Below are 26778 nucleotides of genomic sequence, written 5' to 3'. Positions count from 1 at the left end.
TTCTTTCTACTAAAACCATTGACTTTATAACTCTAACGTCAATGACTAAAACATTATTTCATGTTTTTTAAAACGGCTTTTTATCGTTTAAATTTCCATTTTGAACATTTAGATACTGTTCTCTTTAAAGTTTTCTGAAAAATTTAAAATTTCTCGAAAGCTTCAAAATTTTCTGGAACATTCTATTTCGTTCATATATCTTTACCTCCATCAGTATGCTTCTCTGTTTTTGGATTTAAGTTGAGCATCCATTCTAAAATATTTTTAAGTTTCTAAAGAGCAATCGATTTGTTAAGAACAGATTTTCAGCATGTCAGTCCATTTCCTCCCTTCAACAGGTACTCCGTTTGGAAAAAGTCAATCTTGAAGCATTACTAACTTTTTGCTTAAATGTATAAATTTTATAAGTCATTACATGTTCACAACGCTTCCAGCATTTTGAGAAAAAAATATTTTCAGAAGCAAATGACATTTATTATCAACGGCGAACTAAGGGCTACCTTGTTCCATAACTGTGAATCGGGGAGGTAAATAGTCGTAAAAAATATAGGTACAAACACTTAACTTTAATAAAATGGATAAACCCATATGCCATACGTATCAAAACTGGAAAATGGAATTAGCTAAGGATAGAGTTGGTATAGTTGCTTTTGCCAGGGCGCTGCGTAACTCAGGGAAAATGTACCGAATATGGCTTCAATTTACTTTTTTATTCATTCAGTAAAATAAACCCTTTACATAATTTGTTTTTAGATATCGTATTGTGCGAAGATATATGAATATTATATGTTTTGTATAGAAAGTTCTGAACAGTTTTTATTCTTTATAGAATAATTTGCAAAAATGTTCTTGTTAGTATTTTTGAAGGGGGTTCTTATATGACCTTGGAATTAAACTTTGTGTATAACATAATCACGTACAAATTCAATATCCTAAAATAATTTTAATGTAATTTTTTAATATACTTGTCAAAATATTGAAATAAATCATTTCGGTATCAGATCGGGGACACCGGGTTTTTCAGGACGCCGTGCTTGCAATGCCAACTTAGCCACTTAATTTGAATACCTAACGATCAAAGGAAAACTAAATTCAGCGTATTAATTCGCGTATTACAAGCATGTTTCGAATAAGCTATTGTAAAAGCAATTGAATTAGCATCCGAACTTGATACCAACCCATTTTGAAACCATAAACGCGTTTAAAACGTATTAAACGTAGACCAGGTGAACAGGCTACTGATGAACTAATAACTCCAAAAAAACATTTTAAAGGCGAGTTTCTTAATGCTCTTTTGAACTCCGTGCTTATATCTATAAAAGAAAGATTTCAACAGATGCAAGACTTTGTACGTGGGATTTCTTGTTTAACATAAAAAATAATCAAAATAAAGAATAATTAATGCGACATTGTTCTGTACTGCAAGAAAAGTTAACGGTTTATTTTAAATATGGTATTGATGGAGATTTGTTGTGCGATACAGTTTTAGGTTTGCAACACTCACTCGAAGACAGTCAGGCAACACCTATCAAAACGCAGATTTCTAAACTAAAGTGGATAAAAACGTACACTTGCGACGATCTACAATGTCTCAAACAAGATTAACTAATTTGGCAAACATTATTAACTACTCCATTGAAAATAAAATTGCAGAAAACCTAGATTTTGCCAGTCCTATTAGAGGGTTTGCTGACAAAAAAGCTAGAAAAATAAACTACATATATGACGCTTGGGGCTTATTTTGCTGTTGTGTATTACAAAACACGTTAACCTCTCTCAAACCTTCGATATAATTAAAGCATTTTTAGTTGTCATAAACTTTTAGAACGACGAATGTCTTGGATTGGATTTCTGGGAAAAAAATATTTATGTTTAAAAAGTTTAGAAAGTCGTGCACGGGTGTTACCAGGCATGCTTATTGTAATTCTTAAATAAATTGAAACAGCAGTACCACATCTATTATAAAAGTATACTATAGAATAGACATTATTTTGAATGTCCATTCCAGCTGAATCCAGTAAGTAAACTTTAAAAAAAGGTTTGTAAAATAATACACAAATGCAGGAGTGGACAAGGCTACTGTGGGAGGGACACCGGATATTAATGATTTCATTCATAATATGAGAACATCCTCAACCAACAAGTGATTCTACAGCATATTATAAACATAATACCTATTTATTATGTTTATATACCCTGTGTAAATGTAATAAACTTACCACGTAATTACTTCGAGTCTACTACCCAATCTGACAATATATTAGCTAATACATCTACTAGTACTAGTCGATTTAATAACGTATTCAATTTTTGGTATAAAAATTTACATCTCAATGGATGTTTGCCTTTGGCAACAGCGAGTGTTTTTGAATAACTAAGATATCATATTGTATCAATCGTTTAGTTATGCCGATGGCATAACTAAACGGTTTAGGAATTCCGAATTTGTTTGAATTTTCAATGGGGCGTGAGTTAATTACAACTTAAAAAAGTATAAGGCTAACAAGAGAGTATAATTTTATGGAAGATTAGCTGTTGACCACCCGCTTCGCTGGGAAATTTAAATTTTAAATAGATAGATTGTGCTATAACCTTCACTTCATTTGCCATCACTGATTTTCTAAAAAATTTCGTTGGTTTTTCTGATGAGCAGTACAAAGTATCTATGCAAAGACCTTAATCTCGCTCAGATAGGCGCGTTTTTGTCTGCTACCCTCTCCACTCGAGTTTGTGTCTTAAACATCCAAAAACATATGCAACTCTTCAATCGTGTTCTGTTCAAAATTCTAAATTTTTATAGCCCTTTTTTATACAATAATTTAACGCTCTTTATGTGATTTCTGTTCAAAATTCTAAATTTTTATAGACCTTTTTTATACAATAATTTAACGCTCTTTAAATTAATGCAATAAACTTTTTTTTTTTTAAGTAAGGTTTATCTGGAGAGAAAAGCCCAATTTTTTATGTTCCGCACGCGTTCTAAATGAAAACTTCTTTTTATTTGATTTTGCTTTTCACATAGTATATGTTTTTGTTTGCATTTATTTTTCGGGGGTGAAACCTCAAGATTGACATTCTTCTCCAAATATTGAATATTCAACTTTGGTATTGTGTATATTCAGTCTTGAGCCTAGCCAAAATATTTGGATGGAGTTTTTTAATACATTGTATTTTTTAAACTAAGTACCTAGTATATATTCTTTATTAAATCCAGACACACATTTGTTTATCCACTAAAAATATTTTCAAAGTTTTTAGGTCAAAGTACACAAAAAATGTTCTGAGACTTCTTTTAAGTTAATAGTTTTCCAGGAAACAATTCTCAAAGCCGATGATCATTTTCATGTCTTTTTAATTGATAGAACAATCGGTATAAACATAGACCAGGAGTTCACTTTATATAAGGTGTATAAGTTGTTTTTTGGCAGCATATCTTTCGGCTAGGTATATCATTGAACTTTTTATTTGTAACATACCTTCCCAACCCCCTCTCTCCGAGGTTGTGATCGTAACTACACCATTTTGCAAATTGCAACTTGGTGGCAGAGGTTTCCTAAAACTTCATTGACTCTAACGAAAAAATTTTATCTTAAAATATTCCGCTCTCGTGAGTCATTACGACCTGCACTTTAAAGCTTTCCTCAATTCTAAATGTATCTTATCTCCTATTTTCAGGTCTGCAATAATAAGGGACCCCAAAATTAAGAATTCTCAAACTGCATTATGTTCAGTTTTAGAGTTTCGTTGTGCCTAGTAAGATTGATTGATTGATTACACATGGTATTCAACAACAGAATAATTGAGTAAAGTCAATTGTTATAGTCAACTTGTAATGATTATTGTATAGTTTAGTTGATGCTATATGTGTGTGTTGTAATTGACATACAAAACAGTATAATATATGCTCAAAAAAATGCTCTAAATACTTACCTCGCTTTTGTATTGACTTTAATGAATGGACGACAGATTGGTAATGAAACTTTATAATATCTATATTGTGTTTGTATAACCGCTATTTAATTCTAATCATCTCAAATCGAAGAGTTGGAAAAATTTGCATAGAAATGAAATCGATATTTATATGTTTCTCATAAATTCCACCAGATTTAGTTCAATACTAACTGGATATTCTTTTAATCTCAAAACTTTCCCTTCAGGCATACCACTTTCCTAAGAAAGATAAGGGGAAATAAATCCCCATTTTACCCCCGAAAATACTGCAGCTAAAAAATAATATTTTGGCTTTATAAATCCTAATCAGGAAATTTTATTAGTTACTGATTACAAATTGCATGCTGACTCCATGTTTTTGGAAGAAAATTTGTGGTTTTCCTCCCTCATAGCTGTCTTGGTTATATAGTCACAAGTAGCTACCATTGTAATTTATATCACAAAAAATACATATTTGTTTAATAATCTAAGTACTTTGTGATTTATTAATTGGAATGGATAATTTATATACATATTGGGTGAGGCATATTTTGGTTCGTTTTTGAACTAGAGACTATTTCGTCACTCGGAACTCTAAAGTTGTTTTCAAGTGACAAAAATGCAGTTATCAATTCTCGATGGACGAAATGAATCAATACCCGCTCTAGTAGGTAATGTTGGAAAATATTGAAAATGTTTAAAATAACAAATATTGAAAGCAAATAAACTACATTTATCAAATTATCAAAATTTGCGTAATATTTAAAATTTGAAACCGTTGAGTTATTATTTGCGTTCGATTCCGGGAAAGGCGAACCGGGCACAAGCCCGAAACGGCAAAAATGTGGGACGATAAATCCTTAAAATTTGATATACATTACAATAAGACCAAGGCTATTACGAAAACTGGGATTCTATGGAAAAATTTATTATAATTTATGCACTATAAAAACGATCTAAAAGACATCGCACCCTATATACTGCAGTTTACATATTCTAATTTACATTGTTGATACTTATTATTCAATCATAACAATAAACATGTAATCACTACCATAATTTCGATTATTATCGTTTCTTATTATCTTCGGAAAGAGTTGTCTCTTAAATCTTAATCGCAGTGTTGCCAACGTGGCCCGATCAAAAGTTATGTTGGCATGTCTGAGATGTTTATAAATATGTAATTCAAAATTATATTGTGATAATATTGTTATTGATCTACTATGAATTATTGTTTTTGTACATTATTATAGTTTTTATGATTGTTTTTTTTAATGAGCTTTTATTCAACAAAGACGAAACCCATGAAGTAAAAATAGAATTTATTTATTTCTTAATCCAGTTTTATTTATTTTTTTTTATATCAAAGTTTAACTTTTATAAAAGATAAAATATAATACTATAGTGTTTGTTATTACTCTTGGTAGTTTTTGCGACTCAAAAGGTCGGATTTCACTTACCCGAAGTATTAGTAAAACTGATAACTTACTCTAGCAGTGTTTATTACTTGGCAATTGACAAAATTTGCTGACTTTAAAAAATAGGCTATAAAACGATTTTCGAATAGCTCTGTACTATGAAAGTATATATTACCTTATAGTCAAGAACATGTATATAAAGAACATGATACCTCCTTTGTCGAGCTATAATAGCCTGTGGCTGAATTTGAGGCGCCTATGTAGGCGGGTCTAATCATCGGTCGTTGCGTACTTTGTACTGCTCATTAGGCTGTTTAGTTGATAGAAGACAATTGAAATTGTTCAATTTATTGAAAACAAAAGACCTGCCTGATGAGCAGTAGAAAATACGCAACGACCGAATCGACCAAACAGGTGCCTTTTATCCTGCTACCCTCTCCAATCTAGTTTTACGTCCTTAATATATATGTTCTTGCTTATAGTATCGGATACAGGCAATAGTCAGAGTACCATGTATACGCACGCAGTAATATTTACCTTAAGGTTTGTTGCAAGACTTTGTGTTTAATAAACACCTCATGCATATACTACTCTGAAAACCGTTAATCATGTAGTCCAAGTCCTGGTCATTTGATCGCCATCTTTAAAAATGGCATTCAAATCAGAAAATTTGGAAAAGCTTGGCCGCAAATTTTAAATATGCTTGAAATCTGGACCAAATCACTAATGTTTGTTTAGACTACCATATGTGTCTTATAAGTGTTTAACAAAGCTCTGTAACAAAACCTGGAGCATTATTACTGCATATGTAACAAAGGCTAGCTCCTACACTAAAGCACGCTTGTTTAAATTAGGTACTGATCCTGTAGTATGATCTTATAATAGTAACTCTAACGTAACTGTAGTAAAATAATACTCAAAATTTTTGTATTAAATACTCAAGACACCTTCATAAATTCATAAATTGTATTGAAACATGGTATAAAAGAATAAAAATCTGATACATTACTTCTCTAGCTTATTTTTCCTGTCCATACGAAATATTTCGACTACTAACGATGTAGCGGATTTTCGGGAAAGAAGATCACACAAAGATTCTTGATGTCACTTGTATTATATTGAATCTTGTATTACAAATCTATTTACATTTTCGTTAGAAAGAGCCTAAAGAAAAGTGCTGGCAGAAGTAGGAATTGAAAATTTGAAACGAGCAGTCGAGAATAGAAGCCGATGACGAGAAGTTTGCTTAAAAGACTTGTTTGCCTGGAGTGCTAGTTACATATATGAAACCAATACGGTTGTAGTCTGAGGTCGAATTTGAAATATTACCCATAAAAATATTAACTAGACTTGACACCATAATAAAATATGAAAATTAAATATGATAAAAAACGAAGATGTAATAATTAGCATTCAAAGATTGTTGCCCATCTCTTTTTACTCCCAAAGTGATTTCTATGGTGATACCGTGCAATGACGACACTAAACTATATCTTCTTCTTTGTTTAATCAGGAATTTTAAACGTTCATACGTGCATAGTATATGCATACTACTAAAGATTTTCAAAATCCAACTTAACTTTTCTGCCCGTTTAGTGAGAATTCTGAACATCCCTATTGTATGTACATGAAGGTTAAACACGAAAATGATTCATGGTTAAATGTAACACTATTAAGCCTACTTAACTCATTGTACGTTGTCAGATATTTGAGATAGTGGTGTATCTACGTGATAATGTTTCATTTCCTTATTAGAACAATCTTATATATTATCAAATTGTGTTTTACTCCGACTGAATATATGAATTCTATCCAGTAGAAGGACATTCAAATATCATTTAAGAGAGATGATGATTCAAAAATATATTCAGCAAAATTCTATTCTATTATCATATACTTTAACACCTACATTCATCTTATCTAAGATCGTTGGTCCACTATACCAAAAAAATTTAAATATCTATTAATATTTCTCAATGTCAGTTTGTATAATTGTGTTCTTTACCCATTATACTCTTTTTACGCTAAAATAAGACCAATTATTCGCAGTTGAATTTTTGAGCACCTGATAACTGGAGTTTTAGAGACTTAAAGCTTAGTGAAGTTCAACGGCGTCGCTATGAGGCTGAAATCTAACATAAGCTACTTTTACCGCCGGGGAAATATTTTATTGTTTGTAGTAGGTACTTATAGCAGATCTTATTTGGCAGGTCTAGTGGTATTTGAAACATACAACATTTTCATGAAAATTTAGCAATTTAGTGCATATAGTGGAAAGATTATATGAAAAAATCAGTAAACCGAAAAGTTTTAATTAGTATAGATACAGTGTGTAACAAAAAAGTATGGCTATTCCATTCAAGTATTAAAACTGATAAAAAAAATTGAGCTTAATCAAGCACTATACGAACTAGTTTTTAGGTTTTATTAAGCTCGTCCATACATAATCATAAAAAAATTGTTAGTATATTTCACCAATTAATACGTAACCTGAGAAAATTTCATTAATTTTGTTAAAAAAATACAATACCTTTTCGGCCTAATAATAATTTGCTAGAAATCAGAATTCTAAGGTCCGGTATTATAAATATATTTTACACTTTTAGAAAATCCAAGTAATTTAAGTGGTCGAATATTGAATTCTCAATTCAAATTTCATTAAATTGTTTATAAAAACATTTCAGGGACAGGCTACGTTGTCCAGAGTCAAGAAAAAACTAACAAATACGTCTGCCAAAGATCGAAGTGCGTGGCCGCTTAATTCTTTGCTAGACGAATCTGGGCTAGGTGGGACGTTTCCTGCAAGTCCGCCCCTACTTTTAGCCCTCATTAGGGTACCTATATACCTAATAGGTATACGAAAAAATTCAACTTATTTAATTCCAATATTCCTAATTCAACATAGATATATAGTATGCACACCCTGTAGAAGTTATCTTCATGGTAATTAAGGATTCAAAAAATACATAAAAACTCAAAAAAAAAATTATATATATTATTTTATTTGGATAACTTTTATTAAATTCTTTGTTGTAGGATATATAATTTGAAATAATGTTTCACATAAACCATGCGCCGAATTGAGAATATCTACCAAAGATGATGATATGGTTTAAAAGTCAAAATATTATAAGAATTTCAGATTATAATTTTATAAACCTTTTGCGAGTGTAAATTAATAAGTTGACATAATGTTGAAAGCACTGGTAAGTCTTTTTTAGTAATAATCCTGAAATATGGATCTTAAAATTAAAAATTGGGCAGTTCATTTCAAGTATCTTATAACGATTTTATTTAAAAACGAAAAAATTTAATTTTGTAATACATGATTTTTAAATTTTTGAAAAAAGTTTTAGGTTAAGGGAGAATTTAAAAATACATTTTTTACTAATTCAAATGTATGTATTAAATAACGAATTTAAAATATTTGTTTAAAATTTGTTATTTTACAAAGTAAATTGAAAAATACAACTATCGTTATTGATAAATAGCTTCATTCCAAAATGGGAACATATAATGATTGTTGTAAGCATAAACGTTTGAAGTCTTTAGATAGATAAGATTGTGAATCGGAAAGTAATTTGATTTATCTTAATATTTGATGTATTGTTTCTTTTAAAGGTGATTTTTGGTGCAGGGGTTTATACTGGTGTTTATATTCAACAAACTTATAATGTAAGTATTTAATTGTTTAAAAAACTGAAAGAAATTGGACGCAGTATCTCCATTACGATCTCCATAACGTAAGTTTAATACAGTTATGAAATGGAATACTTCAACGTATTTAATCTCCATTAGCTGCTTAAAATTAATGAATAATAAGAGAAGATAACATCGTTTTGTCCGATAAAAAACAAGATGTTAACGAAAATTGACTTTTTAAGTTTGTCGCATGACGAATACTATTAAATTGAGTGTTGGACAAAAAATTTTTTAGCTTTGTTATTCTATTATTATCCTTTTTGTTATAGTAACAAAAACGGACATCCATTCTAATTTTATTTAGAATTCCCTATTCAAAAGAAAAATATTTTAGACCTTTTATAATGAAATTAATCAATGAACACAACATTAATAGGTAGATTAATTTTACTTTAGATTCAGGGTCGAAATTGGTATTTATCAATGGTTTCTGAAGTGTATTTTGGAGCTAATATTCTAGTTGAAGTTAATCATGACGTCATATTTTAATACTAATGTTCCGTCGTTTTAAGGAAAAATTTACATATTCAAAACAAAAACGATATCATCTATGATTTTAAATTCTCCATTCCTCTTATTAGACTTCGATTTGCGAATGATCGAAGTCAAATTGTTATTACGATATTTCATATCACAAATTAATTTAAGTTCAAGAAACTTCAATCGCTTTTATAAGAAAATCTATAAATAAAAATGAACTCTATTGTATGGAATTATATTGCTCCCAAGGACGTCAAAAAGGGAGAGGGCAGGAAGGCAAAGCTGCCCGCTAAGGATTCGAAAAAATTTAATAAAAATAAAAATTTGGTAGGGCGCTTGACATGAATCCAAGAAGTGCGGATTCGAGTGTATTTTTTTCAATTATAAAACCATTTAAGTTTTGCAACTCTAAATTTTCTATTCCATCCTGTCCCTCCTCCCCGACTGAATTGCTGACTACGCCCTTGATTGTTGCGTTATAGGATAATTTGATTTATGATTGTCATTTATTAGATACCAAAGCAAAATTATATCCTTTGTAAGCTATTATTTCCAATAAGTTAACTATTTTTTACCCAATAGAAGTTATTTCGACCCCTATCATTGCCTTTCACACATTTTGGAAGATTACAGTGTAATAATAATTTAGCTTAGCTTTAATACTTAAGCTAAAAACTCAGGAGTACTAGCGTCTAAATATAAAATCCATTCACTTTATTATGAAATATTTGATTAAATTCTGTTATAAAATTTCCTATTAGATTAATTACGAGGTTAAAAGACCTTTGGATTTATTTTACGATGTTATGTGTGAAATACTTAATGGTAACTGTAAATCAAAAAAGGAGGACGGAGATTAGAACTTTTTATTTGCAATAATTTTAATTTTTGCACTGGTTAGGGTCTAACGTTCCTAAATACTCGCGATATTAATGTGAAGTTAAAGGACAAAAGTAAGACATGACCCTTACAGCTAAGTATAGTTTAAATCGTTTGATTGATTAATATTGTTTTCAGGTACCGCCAGTGGATGATCCACAGAAGTTATGGGAGAAGTTCACCGAATTTTTAGAACAAAATAAAAAGAAGAGGGAATGAATTGCACAATGAAACCAATGAAATTTAAATAAAATTTATTTAGAGATGTACATAAAAATTAAATAAAACAATTGATTTATGTAAAAAAAAAACACTTATAATAATGTAAATCCACCTCCAGAATATTCCATTCTTGTTTGTGGCTCAATAAATGCAAGCCAATCACTAGCATGTGTAGGCAATAATCCCATACTCTGACATTTATACAACGCTAAACCAATATTTACAATGTTCCCCAATATATACACTAATTTTTGACCAGCAGCGCTTCCAACTTCGACCATTTTAAATGTTGCCTGAGTGGTAAAAAGAGCTTTCAACGGGCGCACAAATAACATACCAACCATCATCATTGGAAAGATAGAAATTGAATTTCCAGCCATGTACATAATGAATAAGTTCATTGGAACTTGCTTCAGTGGTCCTAATGCAAGATCCCATGATTTTTTTATGATTAAATGATTTGGATCCGAGTCTTTTGATACTTCACTATGCGCTAAACTTGCAGCTGTACTATAGCCTGGTGGTGAACTTAATTCATTGAACGAACTTCGATCCTTATTTCTAAAATTCAATAAATACATAAGTAATATAAAAGACGGTAATGTAAGTTAAATCAATAAACGTACCGTTGGAAAAATTCTAACGCCCATTTGTTACGTTTATTAGATGTTTTCGAAACTGTCATTTTATTGCAATAATAAACTGTTTTATTTATTTAAAATTAAATCGTAACTAAAATTAATAAATATAACTTTGTTAGGTTACAACCAGTTATAACTAACAGAGTGACAGAAGGATATGGTAGAATGACATACATATTTTAGTTCGGGAAGTAGTCGATTGTCATTATTTATTCAAAGCTTTGACTTAATTTTAATAGATGGCACTACAAAACATTTATTATTTTGAATAGTCGTAATTTGAAATCGTAAAGTGTGTCCAATTCTTAAATAGCATTTTGCTAACAATACAATTTTTTTTTAATTTATAAATTCAAAATAAACATAATTCTCTATTCTTAAAAAAAAAAAAATACTAAAATAAAAAAATATCTTCTATTGCGCTAAAGCATGGCTAAAGCTCAGTAAGTGCAGTTTAAATGCGCTCGCAGTAAAAGTTTTATTAGTATATTTTGCAAATTTATAGTTCCCTAAAATTAAACCTAATGGAAAATGACTCCCAGCTAAACTGTCAGAAATTTTTGATGTTGTTGTTCTAAGCTTTCTGAATAAATATTCCAATGGGTAGAATAGAAAATAATGAACGATTTTGAAGTTATTTAGCATTCTTTCTAAGAAAAATTTCTCGATCAAATTATCTTAAAAAAAAAATAAAAACAATCGGTTCATCCGTTGAGTTTTTCAAGCCACAGAAAAACACAAATACAAAGAGCACCCCTCTTTGTTAATCAGGGGTTTAAAATAGACCATTCTGTCTGACCTTGCTGACTTGAAATACTGCAGCTTTGATGTTTCTTTACTGACTTAAGGATGTATGAGCATGGTAGTGGGGTACAAATTTAAAAATAGATATTTTCAATTTTGATGATAAATTTATATTATTACTTGACGATATAAGACGAAAAGTAAGAATAAAATTTTTCGATATCTGGCTTAATTTTCAAAATATCGAAAATTGAAAATTTTGTTTAATTATTTAGCTTTCGATATTTCGAAAACCAAGACACATATCGAAAAATTTTATTCTTATTTTTCGTCTACATTCATGAAGTTATAACAAAATTCATCATCAAAGTTGAAAATAAGATAACAATAATTTCAACCCTTAATCTATCCTGCTCTTACATCCCTTATATGGACGGTGACACTTAGTTTTTTTCTTTTCTAATTCATTGCTAATATGTTTACTTTCTATTAAAAAGATTTTTTTAAATTTGTTTTCATTCATTCCAAATGAAAATTATCAAAAACTTCCAAAATATGTCGTTTTTTGAGATTCCTCCATAAGAGCCAATGTATTTTATATCGATTTTTAATGACTATTTTCTTAAAAATTTGCACGGATACCTAAGCTGAAATTTTAACCACATATTCTTTGAGTAAAAGACTACCTACAAACAAATTTTGAGCCTTTAAATCAAACATTGTTGTCATGCTCATACATCCTTAATAGAGGCTTGAAAAAAAAATAGGTTTGTTTACATGAAGCCAGTTTGACTGGCTTCTTGGTGTTTACTGAGCTGAAGCATTGGGCTCTCCTGAAATATACGAAATTGTTTGTGATGTACCGACTCATTTAGAAAAAATTCGTAGTTCAGGAACTACGTTAGCTAAACGAACTCCCTCAGAGATAGAAAAAATGACATATTTTTCTAAAAACGAATATTGCATTTTTAATTTTTCAAGAATGAATTTGGAAATGGAAAATTAAGCGTCTAGATAAAATATCACAAGAGTACTTTTTTGCTTAAAACAAATCAAAAAATAAAAATTTTTTTTTCTTTAAAAAAAATAGATATTCTAATAGCGAGCCTGTTCTTAAAAATCACACAGTACACAACTGGTCCTAGTTCTAATTTAATCTTTTATCTGGGTAGTTGTTAACTCTCAATTGGTGTTTCGGTTTCAGTAAGAGTAGAAATTAAAGAATTTTTTGTACACTCTGTACAATACACAAAGTAAAATTTATTAAGCCTTCCAGGGGTTTAACTTTTAATTCTTAAAATCCATTTTTATTTTGTTTCACGTATTAAGTAGGTTTATGTTTTGAAACGGATAGAAAGAGAAGTGCCGGAATAAAATGCAAATGAAAATATTCATATGCCTATAATAACAAACAATTTTGAGAATAACTAGTTAATCTTTAGCTACAAAGCAAGGTCATAAACAAGAAATCTCTGCCTCCAGCATCCAATAGTCTTCGGTAGAATTTTTAGATAACAAATGTAAATACGACTCATAAGTCGTAAGAAAATAAACAAAGTTATATAAAAATATATTGTGCGGAAAAATTACAATTTAAAAGTTTTCAAACTTGGAACCAAGATTGAGTATATGCGAATTATTAATTTTATTGAAAAATTTTTTTTAAAAAAGCTGTTTGGTGGCAATGCTACAAAATCAATATATCGAAAATAAAACTTGTCGAAAGACTGAGTGGAAAATCTCATCATCGCAATTTTCAAAATTAACAAAAAATTCGATTCGTGCTATTATTGAAAATTTACAAATTGAACCAAATCCTGACAAACAATTAATTCCATTATCTATTGGTAAGTGCATATCATTTTTTTAGCTTAAATTATTTTGTAGTAAATGTTTGCAATTCTTCTTAAAAAAAGCTCCAGTACTTAATAAAATTTTGAATATATATTAAAGTTTTCTTCGTCAAAAATCCCTAATATCTATAATTTCAATTAAAAATATTCCTTAATTTATTTCGTATAATTAACAAATATAAAAATAAATTATGAAAAAATGAAATTTTTGGCTAACGAATTCTATGATTCATCAATATCTAGAAAATTCGAAATAAACCCTTTAGTATAGGAACCATTATTTGAATTAAAAACATTAGCGAATAAAAGCTGTCCAAATTTATTAAAATTTTATGCTCTGTAATAGGTACATTTTCTAATTTTAAAATTAAATTATTAAAATAGTTATTATACCGCATGTATATAAAATATACAAGGTATACTAAGTTTAGTCCCAAGTTTGTAACGCTTGAAAATATTGACGCAACGAAAAAAATTTTGATATAGTTGTTCATAAAATCATCTAATTAGTTCATTTTCGGTTGTCTGTTTGCCTATCTGTCCGTCTGTCTGCCCGTCTGCCTGTCAACACGATAGCTCAAAAACGAAAAAAGATACCAAGTTGAAATTTTTATAGCATGCTCATGAAATAAAAAAGTGAGGTCGAGTTCGTAAATGAGCAACATAGGTCAATTGGTCTTGGGTCCACAAATATTTTTCGCCTGTAAAATTAAATATAAGGCCTACAACATATTCGATAATTTTTAACAAGTGTGTTTCATAAATTAAATGTAAAAGTTTGATATTTCTTCGGTTTTCACAATTAATTTTACCGAAATTTGCTGAGAAATGGTCGAATCTGGATCTCAAATAGTTCAATAGCTTGAATTTGATAGTTTTTGAATCTAATGCTCACCACTTTGTACCGAGGGTTGAAAGGATAAGAAATGTTATGCCTTAATTTTTCGCAGAGACCTAGCGTTTTGATATTTTGGTTTTATTTGGTAGGTATAAACAAGTGAAAATAATCAATTGAATTAATTGTTGAAATACCCTATGTAGACAGTTTTGAATATCAATGTATTAATTTATAAATAAAATAAGTTAAAAAAAGGCCAATTTTTCCTCGAAAATTTCGAAAAACTCTCTAGAATTTGACTACGAGGAAATGTTACGTTCGCAGTTCATCAAACAATTTCATCAGTTATACTTTAAATTTATTTTACTGTCACTATAGAAACTCATTCATTCAGATATTTTAAGCAATCATTTTCGTTACAATACCTTATGAAAACTTATATATATAGTGGGCCATTTTAATCCATATACCTTATTATCTCGTTTTGTTACTAACCAATAAAAAAATAACCAAAAGTTGCAGAGTTTGATGGAGGACATCATGAGCTGACATCCGATTGGGCCTAGTTCTTCGCGTTCGTTTAATAGCCAATTTAGATGCTAAACGGTAAAAGATAGAATAACACTTTTAATTAGAAAGTGATCCCTCATAAAAAACAAATATGGATTTAAACATTTTTTTTGAAAAACGTTAGTTTTCGGAGGAAATACGACTTAAAAATATGCCGTTATTGCATTTAATCAAACGAAAACACGGTAATTACGGAAAAATGCTTTAGGTAAAAGTTGTCAAGGGCAATAGAGGACATTCGCCTGTGTCCATGACTTTGATCTGCAATTATCGATAAACTTTAAGTTTTCTCTCTATTAAATGCAATAATGGCATATTTTTTAAAGTAGCATTTCCTCCAAAAGCTAACGTTCTTAAAAATGTTTTAATCAAAAATTGTTAGTTTTTTTTATGAAGATATCAACTTTCTAATTGAAAGTGTTATGCTATCTCTTATCCTTTTAAGATCTAAATTGGCTATTAAAGCAACCCGAAGAACTAAGTCCAATCTGACGTCAGAACATGATGTCCCTCATCGAACTCTGCAATTTTTGTTGAAGTTATTTTTTGATTGGTTAACCACAAAACGAGATATTTAAGTATATAGATTAAAATGCTACATAAGTTTCTTCGCCTTTCTACCTTGCATCATTTTCATAAACACTATAAAGCTTTGTGTTTTGTCACAATCTATGTTGTAGGTGCGAAGCTGCAAAGCACAGCAGATGCTATATAATATATTCATATGCATTACTTAAAGATGAAAGTTTAAAATTAATTTGTTTATTCAAATCTAATGCGTTTAATAAAAATATTTTTCAGTGTGATAAAGACCATTTTTTACAAAAAAAAACCAGTATTACTCCTTTTTGTATACTTAATTTATGCTTATTCTGGCGGGGTCAACTAGTATTTCTATATAATGTTGGAGAGTTAAAGACACATGTTAAGACATAAGTCTATAAAATTATTACAAATTCCACAAAATTTCTTAAAAATATGTTTATGGTATGCTTTTGCCTAAATGTATAAAAAAAAACCTACAAAATGGAAAATTTTTTTATATTTTGTATACTAAATTTGTGTATAATTTATTATACGTATATTTATCTGTATTTATGCATATTGAATAATACTGACTTAGCAACACATAATCAATAAGATCTCTTTTTGTAACCAGCAGGTCAAAATACTGAGGACTAACTTGGGCCAATCAAAGTGCAGCCAAAATCCAAAAATGCGAACAAAATTCGAAAATCTAAGTAATTCACCCCAAAATTGAATCGTAGGAGTTTTGGGGACGCTGATTACAAATTTTATGTCAAATTTACGGAAATTTATCCTCTTCATCTCTTGTCGAATACCCTCTGGGTTAAATATGTATCATGTATTATTTATTATAATCGAGTTGCATATTATTTTCGAGTTTTCTATTTTAATTATTAATAGAATTAACCTTAGGGCAATAAATCCATAGACATCCGATTTATCAATCAATTAATCATATCTTTGGCTTAGATCAAATTCCTTGTTTTCGAACGAAGAAAGTTGACAACAATGAATATGCAAACTTTGTATTAGATGTTGATTGTCAGTGTAACTGTTGCTGAAGTTCTAATGAAGTTCAATCAATATGAGATAGTAGAAACCTACTTCCATATTTTTTCTTCCTGTCTATTTAAATTCCTGTGTATCGATGAAAGGATTAATAAGTAAGGGAACTCATTTTACAATTAAAAATTAAACCAATAAATTTTGTCGCAATACCTATACTTATAAATATACTTCCCACAGAACATAAATTTCAAATCAGAAAAATGGAAAATATAATTTCTAAGGCCATCAAAACAGCTAAAACTTTTGTTTAGAAACCTTCATTTTCTGGATGTCATAGATTTTCAGGTTCTTTAATTTCAAAATTTGATTTGGATGTGGATGAAGAATTAAAAAAATTGCACGTTCAATACGGTTTTCTTATCTAGCTCCGTTGCGACTGTACTATTAAAAATTGAAAAATTAACTTATCATTAGAAAAAAGTATGAGATAATTATAAAACTTTGCACACTTAAAGACGTTCCCAAAAATTCACATTTTCTAGGATCATCTTTACATCGTGTATATGCACCCCGTTAATGCCCATTATAAAAATGTAAAATTTTTAATACGCCGCGGTGTTATAGGGTAATACGGTGTTAAATTTATATATTTGCGCTGTTAAAGTTTGCGTTTTTATTGAAGTGTTTTTAAAAGTATGCTTTGTTATGTAACAATGCTTACTTTCTTAAGATTAATTTGGAAAACTAATATTCATTAGTAAAAAGCATGGCAAATATTTTCCTATAAAGAAAATTATAACAAGCTGCAATCGTTTTCCATAAAATACATTTAAAGTGATCAAATTAAGAGGATTTGTGTGTTATTTATTCTATATAAGTGATTTTGTCTAAATCCTTAGGCATCAATATTTCAAAAATTATGATATATATTGAAAAATTTTACACTTAATTTTCATCTAAGGTTCTAACATTTCTAACAAAATTTGAAACGTAAGTCTCAAATATTTTCAAACACTCATTTTTTGGGTAATTAATGGTCTTTTTATAGGAAAATGTGCAAACTGTTCCTAGAAAAGAACATCTGTAAAGCTACAGATAATCTATAAAGCATACGTTGTTTATTTTATTTTATAAAATAATAGATAAATTTTGAATCTTTCGGTCTAAAAGAGTTTTTTTTCACGAACTGAAAGTAATAACTCCTGGAGCTCTAGAATATACTTATATTAAAGAATTTTGAGGATAGTCTATTTTCCTTATTGACCTTTCTTATTTACGGACATAAACTTGCGAAAAATTTTGTTTATCTGTTTAATATTCTAGAAAATTATTATATTACATAAATATTATTTTTTTCTATCAAATAATAATAAATGACTTAAAAACAACATTGCATATTAATAATAATAAATTAATTTGAATAATAAAACTTGTACCCATAAATTAACTTTGTTTATGAAATTTTTGCTTGTATTTAATTTTCAATAAAATAGAAAATTTGCGTATCTAAATTATTATTTTTTTTTTCATTTAAGATTTGAGCAAAATAATGTTACAAATATCAACCATCCTCTTCGCTAAAACAGAATACCAATTTCCATTATGAAACGGATGTATAACACACCGCACCCCTCCGCGTTTACATTAGAGGCAATGTTATCGAAAAAAATATGACTAAAAAGCAGATTTTCTGTATTTTACATTGAATTTTGTTTTTGCTCCTGTTTTGCTTTAAAATATCGATATAAAAATAAAAACAAATCAACTTCTTTTTTCGTTTTTGTCAAGTAAAAATTCGGATGAGCCAGTTAGTGAATCATTGATTCACTAAAAGAATTAATGATTCATTTGGTGAATTATTGTCTTATTTAGAATATCATTGATTATTTTAGCAAATCATTGATACTCTTAGTGAATCATTGCTTTATTTGAAGAACCAAAGATAATTCATGATTCATTTAGAGAATCATTGATTAATTTGGAGAATCATTGATTAACTCAGAGAATCATTGATTCTTTTAGTTTAGATTGCCGCGTTATCGCCTATACCTACCTTGCCCTTACTTAAATCCCGACATAAATATTAAAGCAGCGAAAATATTCGTATTAGAGTTTTTAAATTCAAAAAAAAAAAAAAAAACATTTCATTTATATTTTAGGTGATCCAACAACTTTCGGGAATTTAAAATGTCCACCAGAAGTTGTGACTGCTATTAAAAAATCGCTGGACTCATTTCAATATAATGGTTATGCTCCAAGTACAGGACATGGTGCAGCCCGTGAATCAGTCGCAGCGTATTCAAATAAAATAAATGGTACTTCAATTACGTCCAATGATGTGATCTTGTGCAGTGGTTGTAGTGGTGCGCTAGAATTATGTATTAATGTCTTGGGAGAACGGGATAAAAATATTTTGGTGCCTCGACCAGGATTTGATGTGTATAGTACTCTAGCTGGTGGTTTAGGTATCGAAATTCGATATTACAATTTAATCGTAAGTATATTCGTTTATTATGCTCTTTTGCTCGTGCCTCCAAGTGTTCATATTTCCTATAATAGAATCGCATTAAAATTACTTAAACTGTTAGAAAAATTCGAAGATTTTTCATTCGGCGTGAAATTACTTAGTTACGGCAAAAATGAGAAAATTAAAAATTTTTCAAAACAGCCACCACCTCCACTTCTCAAATTTGGAAAAAAAACCAAAATTACCTTATTTGTATGGTTGGGTCGATGTTAGAAAGCTGTGAGGTTTCAACAGAGAATGGATGTGTTTTACATCCCTGAGAGTGACCTTTTAATTGTTCCACTGCAGATCAAAAACATCTGAATTGATTTAAACAAATTGTGGTATCAGGTAGTTTAGGTCACAAACTAATCAATATGGTAGCCGCAAAACCCAGAATTTTCAAGATTTCAATTTTCGGTGTTCCATTGTACAGCTCAATTACGGCATCCATAATAATTTAAATAAATGAAGTATTGATTGGCAGACTGAATCACTCACAGATACGCTAGAAGGGTGTGTTTTTTTTCATTCTTTGTGGAATAACTTAAACAGGAAAATAGGAAAAATTAAAATTTCCAAAGAACCTCCTTGAACCTTTTAGGAAAATGCAATTTCTACATGGGGTGAACTTTCTCGGATACGGATCCAAGGACAAAGACCACACTGAGAACTAAGGAGTCTAGACCATCTTGCGAGGGAATCGAGTACAATAAAATAAGAATTGTGGGATTCGTACAATGATTGGATATAAGCAAGATTTGTTCACAAGTAAATCGGGCGTACTATGTACTAAGTATGCGTGGCTAACTCAGATTGGTCCTTGTAGGATCGCATGGATGATGTTTTAAAGACTGATAGGAAGGAATAGATGTTTTAAAGACTGATGTATACAAGAAAGTTTTTAATTTTATGTAATTGAAAAAATGTCCCTTTCCGAATTTAATTTTTTATGCTTTTTTATTATAATAATTTTTAAGAAATATTAGATTTGCAAAAGAGTTTCTTAAATTGTCAAATTTGTTTGTTACAGCCTTCGAAAGGATGGGAAATCGATCTTATTGATCTTGAATTACAAATTGACAATAATACAACAGCTATTGTTGTCATAAATCCGTCAAATCCATGTGGATCGGTATATTCAGAAGAACATTTACGTGATATAATAACTATTGCTGAACGTAACTATGTACCAATAATTGCTGATGAAATATATGAACATATTGTATTTCCAAATGAAAAATTCGTGTCAATGGCAACATTATCGGAAAATGTGCCAATATTGTCGTGTAGTGGACTCTCAAAACGTTATTTAGTACCTGGTTGGCGTTTAGGATGGATTGTCATCCATGATCGTAATAATTTATTTAATTGTGAAGTACGAAAAAGTTTACAATCAGTGGCACAACGTATCAATGGTGCAAACACAATTATACAAGGTGCACTACCAGATATTTTAACAAATACTTTGGAGACATTTTATACGGATTTAACATCATTTTTATATGTAAGTGGATACAAATTGTATCTATGTTATCGGTAAAAAGGTACCTATATATAACAAACACACGGTGTTCTATAATTGACTGCAGCCCTCTTCACTTCCTGAATAAGCAAAAAAAAGAAAGAAAAAGTTATTTTCTAAGTTTGAAACTGAGGCCTAATTTCCGAGATAATTAACCGAATCAATTAATAAAAAATAGATAAATTAATAAAAAATACATCCAATAACAGAGCACTTAAACAGAGGATGTGTAATTTCATAGTGTGGCGGAGTGACCTAAACGCAAAATTATTACCAAAAAAATTTAATTGGCAATTTATATCATATAAAATACAAACATATGCTGTCTTTATTCTCTACTACTTTAATATACTGACTGTACTTTTGCGCTAAAATCAAAGCTAATCCTCCTTTGTGAATCATCAATTATATAGCTGCGTGATAAATTTTAGATAAACGCTGTAATTTTTGTACAGGTAAATAAGACATTTTAAATTGTTTTCTAGGAAAATGCAAAACTGTGTTACGACTTATTAAGTAGAACAACAGGCTTGAAACCAATAATGCCTCAAGGTGCAATGTATATGATGGTCGGTATAGAAATGAACTATTTTACAGATTTATTAAATGGTCGTGAATTTGTTGAACAATTAGTGGCTGAACAATCAGTTTTCTGTCTACCAGGAGAAGTAAGTACCTACTATAATTGTAATTTCCCAAAAGTTTTATTTTAAAATAATTTTTAATTTTTGCAGTGTTTTAATTATCCTGGTTATATGCGACTAGTCTTGACTGTTCCTACAGAACTATTGAAAGAAGCTTGTGAACGAATAAATGAATTTTGTACAAAGCACTATAGATTAAAGGAGATTAATACAATACGAGATTTGGATAATAGTTTTTAAGTAAATCCAAATGTTTTATCTTTAAGTTTTTAGTATTTACATATTAAATACGAGTGTTAATAAAGATTTTATTATAAAGGATATTATAATGGCATTTTATTACTACTTAGGGACTTCGAACAGTATGAAAACCAACCCAGTGAACTACACACATCTCGAATCATTTAATGATTACTTTAAAGCTGATACAACCTATTTATCATATTTATCTATCGAATATCGAGGAATTATAATATCCGCTCTGTTAGAGGAGAATATCCAGTGACGTAGCTAGGTGGACAAAAGCCCCGGTGCATAGAGTAAAAAAGCGGGACCCCAGCCCATCTTTCCACGGTCCAAACAGCGATACACATGACGATATAAAATATTTATTTTACAGATGAGTTCAATAAAGGAGAAAAAAGATTTGAAACAAAGTTCCCAGTCAAATTGACTATCTCTTCCGCGCTTTAATTTTTCATAATAGCTCTTGTAATAAACCCCGCCCCCAGTTCATGGTAGCCCTTGTAATAACCCAAATTAATTAAAAATTTTTATTAATTAAAACTCTTCTTTTGCATTTGTAAGACTTTTAAGTCTTTCGTCTGAAATATTTCTACGTAAGAAGGTATTATAGTTTCTATAATCCGTCATTTGACAGTTCAAACTGGATTTTAGAAAAACATTCAAATAAAATAAAAGACACTTATATGTTGAAAGGCGTATATGTTGAAAGTCTTAAATTAAGAGTTCTGTTATTTTTAATGTTTTTTAACATTATAAAAGAAAAATTATTGTGAGCAGACTCGAGGTTTGCTAGCTTCGGGAGCTGATTGCTCCTTTTTTACCAAAGCTTTGGGGGCCCTATGGGCTTCGGGACCCAGGTGCACTCCACTACCTAGCCCTATGATTACTACGTCGCTGAGGGTATCGTGTATTATAAAACGACAAGTGATATTAATATTTTATATCGTCCAAGGCCATATGTTATCTAGGACTGGAATTATAATTTCAATGTAGCCTTCCTATGTTAAGAGAGACTTATTAGCATTAAATTTGGGTTTTTGGATCTCGAACTACAACACAACTTTCGACCCATAATTTTTGACAGTTTTTATATGAAGCCCACTTTTAATTTAACAAGTACACATTATTATTTTCTGGTAATATCATTATTTTTAAATTCTTAAGAATATATAAAATTAATACAAGTGATAAAGTCTGAGGAGAAAAATGAATCTGCATTATGAATATGAATCTTTTTAAAGTACCAAGAATTATTTTAAATAACGTAAAATATAGGTAGGTATAATGTCAATTTTATTTTCAAAAACCACGTATGGAATAATACATATTAAGAAAGAGTAAAGTAGAAATATCTATTACTAAAGTAGAGAGTAAAGTAGAAGCGGGCACTTTTTAATTGGCACCCTGTTAAAAGTGTATTCCCCTGTTCATAAACATAGGTTAAAATAAGTAGTTTGATTAACCGCATTATGAATGTACTGATTTTAGGCTATCACTAGTACGATAAGTAATTAATTTAAATTCATTTTATTAGATTTATCTCAACAACAATATCCCAATTGCAACGACAAATAATACCCAAATATGCAGACTATTCTACTCTTGAATCTTCAATGGTTAATCCTTGTATACCCGACCCCATTGTTGTCATAATTGGAGCTGGAATTGCTGGTTTATCGGCTGCACAACATTTAGCGCGTGGTGGTATCAAAAATTTTATTATTTTAGAAGCTACTGACCGGTATATCTCTATTACTTATTATAAAGACTTTAATTTAAAAATTAGTTTTATTTTTCTAGTCCCGGTGGAAGAATTCATTCAAAATGGCTAGGTGATGTGGTCACAGAAATGGGAGCACATCATATTGAAGGGGGATGTTCTGAAAATCCAATTTTTAATTTAGCATGTCAAGAAGGGTTGTTAAAGCCACCTTTACCACGTTCAAAATCTCCAAATTGTGGCCTGTTTTGTACAAGCGAAGGAAAAATAATCAATTTGGACATATGTATTAGTGCATATAAGGTTTTTCAACAAATTCAACAAGAAGCAACTTCGTTATTTTCATTAGGAACAAATTTTCCAAATTGTAATTTACTTGAATTTCTTGGTTTACGAATTAAACAAGAATTATATAATTTTCCCGAAGAAAAACGCTATGATGCCGAAAAAGTATTAAACAGTTTAGTACACCTGTTAAAGAATCGATGTGGAGAGGATTTAACTTTAGTAAGTCCAAGTCATTTTGGAAGTATTATGCCAATCCCTGGTGGAAATATACCTGTGCCATTTGGATACGTGAATATAATTGCACCATTACTTCGTGAATTACCTGAAGATTCTGTACAATATCGTAAGCCTGTGAAAACTATAACTTGGAATCAAAGTGAAAACATTCGGGCAATAGTTCATTGCGCTGATGGGGAAGAAATTCCAGCTGATTATGTAATAATTACTGTATCGTTAGGAGTATTGAAAAAAAATATGGATACAATGTTTGCTCCCCAACTGCCATCCGAAAAAGTTGAAGCAATTAACAAACTTGGCTTTGGTGTTGTTGATAAAATTTATTTAGAATATGATCGGCCATCATGGATTTGGGAAGAAAGTGAGATAAAATTTGCTTGGTCACCAGATGAATTTCAAGATCGTATGGATTGGACTAAAGGTGTAACAACTGTGGAACAAGTAGCAGGTAGTAATCACGTGATATGCGCTTGGATTTCTGGTAAAGAAGCTATTGAAATGGAAATGTGTTCAAACAAGGATGTTGCTGAAGGTATTACTCATCTACTGCGACAATTTTCGAATGATCCTAGCTTTCCTATGCCTAAAAATCTAGTACGTTCAAAATGGGGCACAAATCCATATTTTTTAGGTGCTTACAGTTTTATGGCATTAGAAAGTAAAATGGAGCATAGAAATAGTCTTACATCACCCATACCTGGAATATGTGAGCCCATTCCCCCAATTTTATTATTTGCTGGGGAAGCTACATGCATAGGTCATTTTTCGACTGTTCATGGCGCTCGATTAAGTGGAATTCGTGAAGCTGAACGTATTATACAATTTACTGAAAATTATACTGGCTCAACAGATATTTGGTTGCTTTGATTTTCATGCTTCGAATATTTTGTGGACCCTTTGCAATAAAAAATGACTAATGTATATAATTATTTTGTTCCTGTATTTTCTGTCTCAAATTTTTGGTATTCCAAGTTCGAGTTTAAAAAAAAAATTCTACTGTTTAAATTGTTATACTTTTTTATTTCTGTCATCGTATATATTTACCCTTTACCATATAATGTAGGATTTATTTGCGCTCCCACCATATTTATCAAGAATTGTGAACAGGTATTTGAATAGTATCGAGGTATTATTTATTAATATTCAGGTATTGTGAATAGGTATTTATTAGAGCTGAATGCAAGCGCAGCGAGCTCCAATGCCGAAGGCTTCAGCCAGGCCGGCGGCCGAAGGACTATCGAAGAGATAGTAGTAGTTATCACACTAAAAGAACTTGAATAACGACTAAAAGTTTGTATACAAATTATTTTAAGCTCCATAAAAACAAAAATACACTATTTGCTGTACATTGTTATTATGGATTGTAAAATTATAATATTGATTTTTAAAAAAAATCCAAATCCAAGTTCTTGCTTGTGGTATGTTATGGCTATTTTATTTAAATGGAGATATAGGTAATATGTAATATGTAAATAATTTTGGGGTGAAATGATCCACCAGGAAACATAATGTAGTTTAACTTCCGTTTTTTAGACACCCGTCAATAACAGAGCCTACCCACATCATTATTTTTAATCTTTATTTATTTTAAACTACATTCATATATACAATTAAATTATTTTATGATGTGGGTGGAGTAGGTTACTTCGTTCTTATCCAAGCGACCACAGTGTGATCAATTTATCGCCCCATTAATTATAATTGCTCACACTGCCGCAGGCTGGATTCGAACCCGCAACCTCCCAGTCAGTAGTCAAACGAGTAAAGTCAGTTGCACCTTTGCACCATGGACACTGAGCTGATGAGTGCATAATATCTGTGAACTTCAAGCGTGACCGGTTGCTGACTTCCGTGTTGTATTAGGAACCTATTTAAAAAAAATTCGGATAATACCTACCTTATTCATGAAATAATATCCTCCTATTGTAACCCAGCTAAGCTGCCATAATATATTTCATTACATCTCAAGTGTAAACTACGTAATTGTGAGTGCAACCTTTGGGGATAGAAGTGATAACTAAGTCACTGGGATTTCAGGACTCAATAATATTAAAAACGCATTCATATTTTATTTGATTTTAATAATACTGTTTTCCAACATCTGTATAATATAGATATCATTGATACATAAATATAACATTTTTAATACAATTTTGGTCCATCTATAATTATTATTTAAATTTTGGTCAATTTTATTAGTCCCTAAAATAAACGAATTAATAATGGTCAATTTTATTAATTCCCAATTTAAACGAGTTAATAAAATTTATAATTTATCAACAATCAGTTTTTGTTCCATTTTTAACGTTTTGTAATAATATTTATTCATCACTTTAAATTTTATATAGAACCTGAATAAGCGACATCATCTGATAACTGCCTTTCATCTTAAACCTTAAAGCGATAAAAAATTGTGCGCTTATGGCTACTTTTTGTTCTTGTGGTTACTTATCCAATAATGGAAGAGTCTTTAAACACACAAGCAACGCGATTTTTTTATTATTTCAATATTCGAAGGAGATAAATATTAATATATTTTTAATATAAATAAAATAATTTTTAAAATAAATATATTTTTTTTAACTAAATGAATATTAATTATTATTATATTCCCCCGCTTCTTTAAAAGTACAAATATTAAAAAAACAAGTGAGAAAAGGTTAAAAAAGCATTTCCAATCCCTCTTTAACTCTCGCTTATCCAGGTTTCAGTTAATACACGAATCTTTGTCAGATTATTAAAAGCTTTCGCTATTTTTCTTAATGTTGGTTAAATATAAATTGTTAAATTAAAGAAAAA

The 26778-nt window shown here is 29.9% G+C and overlaps 3 protein-coding genes across 3 annotated transcripts; 2 read left to right on the top strand and 1 right to left on the bottom strand.

Moving 5' to 3' along the window:
- Positions 1-10693: 10693 nt before the first annotated feature.
- On the bottom strand, positions 10694-11434 carry LOC123304984 (ER membrane protein complex subunit 4). Its single transcript, XM_044886562.1, has 2 exons — positions 11258-11434; positions 10694-11192 (listed from the first exon to the last, which is right to left on the bottom strand). Exons 1-2 carry the CDS (start codon positions 11314-11316, stop codon positions 10724-10726), a joined length of 528 nt encoding a protein of 175 aa, XP_044742497.1. The 5' UTR covers positions 11317-11434; the 3' UTR covers positions 10694-10723.
- A 1934-nt stretch (positions 11435-13368) lies between these two features.
- LOC123302735 (tyrosine aminotransferase) lies at positions 13369-21809 on the top strand. Its single transcript, XM_044885809.1, has 5 exons — positions 13369-13863; positions 18973-19307; positions 20353-20826; positions 21330-21512; positions 21579-21809. The coding sequence occupies exons 1-5, from the start codon at positions 13701-13703 to the stop codon at positions 21726-21728; spliced, it is 1305 nt and encodes a 434-aa protein (XP_044741744.1). The 5' UTR covers positions 13369-13700; the 3' UTR covers positions 21729-21809.
- Positions 21810-23343: 1534 nt separating this feature from the next.
- LOC123291954 (peroxisomal N(1)-acetyl-spermine/spermidine oxidase-like) lies at positions 23344-24846 on the top strand. Its single transcript, XM_044872433.1, has 2 exons — positions 23344-23475; positions 23535-24846. Exons 1-2 carry the CDS (start codon positions 23348-23350, stop codon positions 24844-24846), a joined length of 1440 nt encoding a protein of 479 aa, XP_044728368.1. The 5' UTR covers positions 23344-23347.
- The last annotated feature ends 1932 nt before the right edge of the window (positions 24847-26778 follow it).

Source organism: Chrysoperla carnea, chromosome 1, assembly GCF_905475395.1.
Source record: "Chrysoperla carnea chromosome 1, inChrCarn1.1, whole genome shotgun sequence".
Taxonomy (NCBI): domain Eukaryota; kingdom Metazoa; phylum Arthropoda; class Insecta; order Neuroptera; family Chrysopidae; genus Chrysoperla; species Chrysoperla carnea.
The sequence above is the reverse complement of the archived record's forward strand: the minus strand, read 5'-3'. Positions and strand labels throughout refer to the sequence as shown.